The following is a 7,655-nucleotide window of genomic DNA, read 5'->3' on the forward strand; positions in this document are numbered from 1 at the left end:
GAGTTGTATAAGTTAGTGGACTATGTGTCCCACTTATATATATTAATTTTATAATAAAATGCGAGTAGAATTGGTTGATGGAATGTAGGGGTCTACTTATCATTTATGGTAAAAGTGAAATGTGACTCTTATTGTAAGACATACCAAAATGGCAAAATGTGACACTTAATGGGGGACGGATGTAGTATTGTTTAGTGTTTAAAGTGATATCCTTATAGCCTGCATCTTCCTAGTATTGTTTAGTGTTTAAAGTGATATCCTTATACCCTGCATCTTCCTCTTGGTTTTGCCATTAGGTGCCCTTTTCCAATAGAGACAGTAGATCGTTTGGATCGTGACTTTTTGCTCCAAGTCATTGTATAAATTTCTGGTTAGTAGAAAAAAAACAGTATGAAGAAGAAGAAAAGGAATTTGATGTGTGAATAAGGTGGATAAGAATGTACTCTCTTCGTTCATGAAAATTTGTCATTTATTTCCATTTTTGTATGCCTCTAAAAATTTGTGATCTTTTACTTATATCATTTTTTATAGTGAACCCACGTTCCATTGACTCATTCACACTCGCATGTTATTATAAAATTAATACATGAAAATAGGACCCATATGTGAGACAAATTATAAGAGACCGAGGGAGTGATATTTAAAGGAGCCAGACGATAGAGATAAATAATATAATCATTTCGATTAAAATGAGAACTGTAGAGATTACTTTTGAAATGGGGTATTGTTTAAAAAAATCATAAATTTTGGGCGAAATATCCTACATGAAAAGTTGATCTTCTTATTGAAGGAAAGACGGCTGAGGCTGATATGGATGTGAATCTATTAACAGTAGAAGGAGAAGTAGAAGGTGAGGAATAAAATAAGGAATAGCTTCCCCCCATCTTCGATTTGATGGTGGAGGAACTGGTTCGACTGGAACCCGACAGTGGAAACTACCAGCACCAACGACAATTTCGCGGCGACCGAAAGCCAGTAGGAGCAAGTGGTGATGCAGTGGCGGATCCTGAATTCCAGCATGGGGTATAAATAATTATATCGGCTTGGTGCTTCGGAATTAATCTTTTATCTTCTCGTTAATTTGACATAATTTTTCTAGTAAAAAACATCATTATTTATTAAAATGGATAATAGCACCCACAATGGGGCGCCCGATGGCGTCCATCGTCCTCGGGCGCGGACGATGGTACCATCGTCCGCGGCGTATGGCGCGGATGATGGCCTATCGTCCGCGGCGTATGACGTGGACGATGGCCTATCGTCCGCCCCACTGTGGGATCGGCGGACGATGACACGCATTTTTTATTTTTCTATTTAAACCTCGTTTCTCATTCACTTTTCATACGAACATATCACCTCTCTAACTTCGCTCATCTCTCACGAATCTACCTCTCTCGCATACCAAAATGAACCACGACGACGACACCAATAGTTCTAGTTCCTCGGAGTCCAGTACTTCGACATCTGAAGCCTTAGATGCAGCCGTTGAAGAGGCCATGGCGGAATGCTTTGAGGAAATGCAGCGCGAGGAGGCGGTGGCGGCCGAGCAGGTCCATAGGCCTATTCGACGTCGGACGTATGTCCCACGCAACCACGCGGCAGCTCACTAACGTCTGGTTGAAGACTATTTTGCCGATCGACCACGGTGGGGACCGACTGTTTTCTGCCGCCGGTTTAGAATGTCGCGTTACCTTTTTCTCAGCATTGTTCAACGTTGTCGTCACGTGATGAATAATTCATGTATCGGGAAGACGGCATCGGCAAACCCGGCCTTACACCATTGCAAAAGTGCACGACTGCAATCCGACAGTTGGCCTATGGCACCACGGCGGACATATTCGACGAATACCTCCATGTCGGTGAAACAACAGGCCGCGAGTGCCTGAAAAGCTTTTGTAGGAGGGTTGTGGAGGCCTACGGCGACACATATTTGCGCAAGCCGACTGCCACTGATTGCCAGGGCCAGATGAAGATGCACGAGACGGTGCACGGCTTTCCTGGGATGCTAGGGAGCATCGACTGTATGCACTGGCAGTGGAAGAATTGTCCGATGGCGTGGAGAGGCCAATTCACTAGTGGTTACAAGGGCAGCCACCCGACGATGATCCTCGAAGCCGTCGCTGACTATCGGCTCTGGATATGGCATGCTTACTTCGGCGTACCCGGTTCGAACAACAAGATTAACATCCTCAACTCATCCACCCTCTTCACCGAGCAATGTAACGGCAATGGCCCGGCCATCGAGTTCACTGCCAACAGGCGCCAATACCACATGGGGTACTACTTGGCCGATGGCATCTACCCACGGTGGCCTGTTTTTGTGAAGACGATCAGCTGCCCAATTGGTGAGAAGAGGGTTTTATTTGCGCACAAGCAGGAGTCGGCGAGGAAGGATGTCGAGCGGGCATTTGGTGTGCTCCAAGCGCGGTGGGCAATTGTGAAAGGGCCGGCTTGTTTCTGGTTCAAGGAAGTCATCTCAGACGTCATGTATGCGTGCATTATCATGCACAACATGATAGTCGAGCATGAAGGTGGGAGCATCACCGAGTGGAACGATGATGACGGTGCATCTAGCTCGTCCAACACGGCGACCGAGCCCCCCACTAGAGGATTGTCGTCGGGCTTCGATGAGGTTCTAGCTAGACAGGCCTCAATGTGCAACAAACAAAATCATGGTCAGCTCATGAACGACATGGTTGAAGAAGTGTGGGCCTGTAACCATCGTCGCTGAGTTTGCGTATTTTTTTTAATTCGTATTGTAATGTATTAATTTTTATAAATGAAATGAAGTTTTTTCCTAATTTTTGTAGTTATTTAAATATTCAAATAAAAAACTGATGACGTGGCGCCCCTTAGGGCGCACCTTAGGGCGCCCCACTGCAGGTGGGGGTTAGGAGGATATGGCATGCTTACTTCGGCGTACCCGGTTCGAACAACAAGATTAACATCCTCAACTCATCCACCCTCTTCACCGAGCAATGTAACGGCAATGGCCCGGCCATCGAGTTCACTGCCAACAGGCGCCAATACCACATGGGGTACTACTTGGCCGATGGCATCTACCCACGGTGGCCTGTTTTTGTGAAGACGATCAGCTGCCCAATTGGTGAGAAGAGGGTTTTATTTGCGCACAAGCAGGAGTCGGCGAGGAAGGATGTCGAGCGGGCATTTGGTGTGCTCCAAGCGCGGTGGGCAATTGTGAAAGGGCCGGCTTGTTTCTGGTTCAAGGAAGTCATCTCAGACGTCATGTATGCGTGCATTATCATGCACAACATGATAGTCGAGCATGAAGGTGGGAGCATCACCGAGTGGAACGATGATGACGGTGCATCTAGCTCGTCCAACACGGCGACCGAGCCCCCCACTAGAGGATTGTCGTCGGGCTTCGATGAGGTTCTAGCTAGACAGGCCTCAATGTGCAACAAACAAAATCATGGTCAGCTCATGAACGACATGGTTGAAGAAGTGTGGGCCTGTAACCATCGTCGCTGAGTTTGCGTATTTTTTTTAATTCGTATTGTAATGTATTAATTTTTATAAATGAAATGAAGTTTTTTCCTAATTTTTGTAGTTATTTAAATATTCAAATAAAAAACTGATGACGTGGCGCCCCTTAGGGCGCACCTTAGGGCGCCCCACTGCAGGTGGGGGTTAGGAGGATAAAACTGATGACGTGGCGCACCATAGGGCGCGCCTTAAGACGCGCCGTAGGCCGCCCCACTGCTAATGGTCTTACTGTTTCGTGTTACTACTTGGACTTCCATTGTTAAAAATGGAAGTTCGTAGATTTTTATACTTTTATAGAAAATTTATTTAAACTTTTGTAGAGTGTGTTATTTTTATTAACAAAATGGTTTATTTAATAAAAGTTCAATTATTTTCAATAGAAGAAAATCAAAATACGTTATGAAATAATTGAGAAATTTTAAAAATAAAATAAATGTGCTAAAAAATAATTGAAAAAATAAAATGCATTAGAATTAGAAAATATAAAAAGTTAAACATATTAAAAAATAAACTTAAGAGAATAGTGAAAAGATAAAATAAGTATATTTGTAGAAAATACAAAAATGTTCTAAAACAATCAGAGGCATTAGTATTATTAAAAGGTAATTAAACATTTGAACTAAACAGAACATAAAATATGCAATGCTCTTATGGAGACCTGAGCCCAAATCTTGAATATAACTTGCGAGCATTCTACAAATGGACCAATATCTTTACTTGGTTGTTAGGGTATCATATATAATGTTATTGCGATATTCTAGGAGTATAACTGTAAACTGTACCTCCTTGTTCTACTTTAAATCCTCCAATGGATGGTGGCCGTTGATTTGAGGGATATTAAGAAGAATTGAGAACACTGTTTAATTTGAGAGAGATGCTAACTTGGAGGGGTTGGTTAGATTAGAATTAGGGTGAGGAAAAAATAGGTATCCTTAGATCTGGTTTGACCCGATTCAGGCGAGATTGTGGTCACCAATGATTTTGGAGATGAAGACTTGACTTGGGGAAGATGAAGCTTCACGACTACATCATCTGCACGCTAGCGGCAAGTGCTAGGTATGGTTGACGGTGCATGGTGGAGGATAGTCGTATAACTCTCATAGGGATTGAATAGTTAAAGAATTGGAAGAAATTGAAAAAGGAAAGTAAAAAACTACTCTCACTGTCCATAAAAAGTCCTCCCACCGTCCCTTATAATTGAGTAATTTCTATATATGGTAACACTTTTCTCACTCTCACGTTACTCTCTCTTATTTTATTCACTTTTTACTTTATTCTCTCTATTTTTTTTATCTCTCTTACTCTTTTATCTATCTACGTAACACATATGTAGGGATCAGACGAATTCCAAATTCACTATTTACCGAGACCTTTTTGGTCTTGTTACAAGATGGCTCAGTCAAACCACCAACCAAGCGACTGATATATACAAAGAGCCTAGCTATTACAGACTAAGTCCTCGAACTTAATCACTCCAAGATAAACTTCAAAGAACCTGCACACTCAAAACCCTCGTTAGAAACACAAGGAAACAGATCCACTCGGATCAAGTGCAAAACGATTAAGAAACACAGAAATAGATTGCAAAGAACTATAGATCGAAGACTATGGTTCAGACACCCGCCAATAGTGAAGATCTATTCACAAGAACATAGATCCAAGGGAGCACAGGAGGTTTCAACCGTGAATCACCTCACACACACCAGAAACCAGCCTCCATCCTCTCCTACACACCAGATCTGTCAATCTATCCGAAAGGATCTCACTACAACTCTCACACAAGGAAACCCTAAGTTTCCAGAACTCAGGAAACCGAAATGGTTACCCTCCACACTTCTCACCAAAGATCAAACACCACTAAAACATGAAGGATCTCAGAGAAGAACTCAAGAAATCATCACAAAGATGAAGAAAACACTTGGAGGAAGGAAATCGCCAGAGAGTGAAAAGAGAGATAATCAAACGGCGCATAGGAGAGGAAAGCATATAGCCTAACAGGTAAGCGGGCTAGGGCAAGTAACAATCCCAGTAACACTTGGGCCCAGATTATTAACAGCCCAAATGATGTCCACCAAAATTAACAGTCCAACAAACCAACATGCTCCACCTTGGACATCATTCTAGGAAACCAATCTCACTATTAGCTAAGGTTAAAATTCATCATAGCCTACAAGGTAGTTCCCACAGCATCAAGAACAAAGTTCACATGCATAGGGAAACCACCAGGTCTGCCTAATAGGCTCCAGAGGGGCTGACACCCATTAGCCTATAGGACTTAATGCCTCCAGCCACTAGTCACCCTTACCACAGTAGACTAAGTGACTGGGGCCTTTTACCCCCGGGACATGCACCTATCCTAGGTCAAAGTGCAAATATTTGATGCAGAAAAGTAGTTTTTCAAGAGGTAAGCATTTAGTACCCGTGTCAGTTGGGTTCTTATCAGTATGCACTTTTGAAAGAAAAACTTCACCTTTTTCTACAATATCCCTAATGTAATGAAACCTTACATCAATATGCTTAGTTCTATCATGGAAAACAGGATTTTTACCCAACTGGATAGCACATTGAGAGTCAGAGATTACCACAGGAGGAGTTTTCACAAAACTAAGTTCAGAAAGCACTCCCTTTAACCACACAGCTTCTTTCATGGCTTCAGTGATAGCTATGTATTCAGACTCGGTAGTAGATAGAGCCACTATATGCTGCAGCTGTGATTTCCAACTAATGCAAGACCTACACACAGTAAAAACATAGGAAGTGGTGGACTTCCTCTTATCCATGTCATTAACATAGTTAGAGTCAACATACCCAACAAGTTTTACACCTTCTTCACATCTAAAATAGCATAAACCATACTTTGCAGTATGCTTAATGTATCTCAATAACCATTTCAAAGCTTCCCAATGCACAAGACCAGGATTAGACATATATCTACTCAAGCAAGACACAACATATGCAATATCAGGCCTGGTGCTAACCATCAAGTACATCACAGATCCAATAGCATTAGCATAGGAAACCTTTTTCATGGCATTGATATCATGATCAGATTGAGGGCAAAGATCTTTACTCAACATAAATGAGCAGCTAAGGGCACTGAAGCAGGCTTAGCATCATACATGTTAAATTTTTTCAGAATTTTGTACACATAGGGTTCTTGATGCAAAACAAGAGCATAATTCTTTCTATCCCTGAAAATATTGATTCCTAATATTTTCTGAGCATCCCCTAAGTCTTTCATGTCAAAATTTTCACTTAAGGCAGCTTGCACAACACTTATGGTTTTCAAACAAGGTCCCATAATCAGCATGTCATCAACATATAACAGCAAAAACACAGGAACAGAACCAAGGTTCTTTGTATACAAACATGCATCAAAGGTACTCCTAACAAATCCCAACTTATGCATACAAGTATTGAACTTAATGTTCCATTGTGTAGGAGACTGTTTTAAACCATACAAAGCTTTTTTCAACAAGCAAACATGATTAGGAAACTTAGGATCTACAAAACCTTCAGGCTGTTTCATGTATATAGGTTTATCTAAATCACCATGCAAGAAGGCAGTTTTCACATCCATTTGTTTCAATTCCCAATCAAAATGAGCACACAAAGTGAGCATAAGTCTCACAATAGTAAATTTAACAACAAGAGCAAATATTTCAGTATAATCTACCCCCTCTTGTTGAGTAAAACCTTTTGCCACTAATCTGGCTTTATACCTGAAGTTCCAAAATTGTTGGGCCTGCCTCTCGACTCTAATGTCGAATGACTAGACTCAGGAGTAAGCAAGTGTGCACATTTGAGAATTAATGCAAGGCTCGGTCCAGACACCACGCTCCTTAAATCCACTGGATCACTGGGTCCAGGAACTCAAGAGAACTACAGTGTTTTTGTCGTTGGACACACTCGACTCCCCTTCAAAAATAAATCCCTCAACCCGAATACTATGAATTAGTATAGGGAAGTGGGGTCGATCCCACAGAGATGGATTCGCAGGGTAGTGCTAAGAGACTATGGAAACAAACGGCTGCTGCCACGCAAAGGGGTTGAGATTTTAACTACCACTAGATCTAGGCAAGAAATGTAAACGCTAGACCTAGGACACAGAAAACTTACTGGAATCAGACATCAAACCCGAAAGACAC

At 42.0% G+C, this 7,655-nt stretch overlaps 1 protein-coding gene across 1 annotated transcript; it reads right to left on the bottom strand.

Moving 5' to 3' along the window:
* Nucleotides 1-4,976: 4,976 nt before the first annotated feature.
* Nucleotides 4,977-6,536, bottom strand: LOC121786733 (secreted RxLR effector protein 161-like). Its single transcript, XM_042185365.1, has 2 exons — nt 6,056-6,536; nt 4,977-5,002 (listed from the first exon to the last, which is right to left on the bottom strand). Exons 1-2 carry the CDS (start codon nt 6,534-6,536, stop codon nt 4,977-4,979), a joined length of 507 nt encoding a protein of 168 aa, XP_042041299.1.
* Nucleotides 6,537-7,655: the final 1,119 nt, after the last annotated feature.

Source organism: Salvia splendens, chromosome 22 (assembly GCF_004379255.2).
Source record: "Salvia splendens isolate huo1 chromosome 22, SspV2, whole genome shotgun sequence".
Classification (NCBI taxonomy): Eukaryota; Viridiplantae; Streptophyta; class Magnoliopsida; order Lamiales; family Lamiaceae; genus Salvia; species Salvia splendens.

Bases quoted from the DNA above. Each gene is read 5' to 3' on its own strand.
- LOC121786733 (XM_042185365.1), bottom strand. From the start codon at position 6,536: ATGAAAAAGGTTTCCTATGCTAATGCTATTGGATCTGTGATGTACTTG. The intron at 5,003-6,055 runs GTAAAAATCCTG...TTGAGTGTGCAG, and splicing joins TCAATGTGCTATCCAGTTGG to GTTCTTTGAAGTTTATCTTG.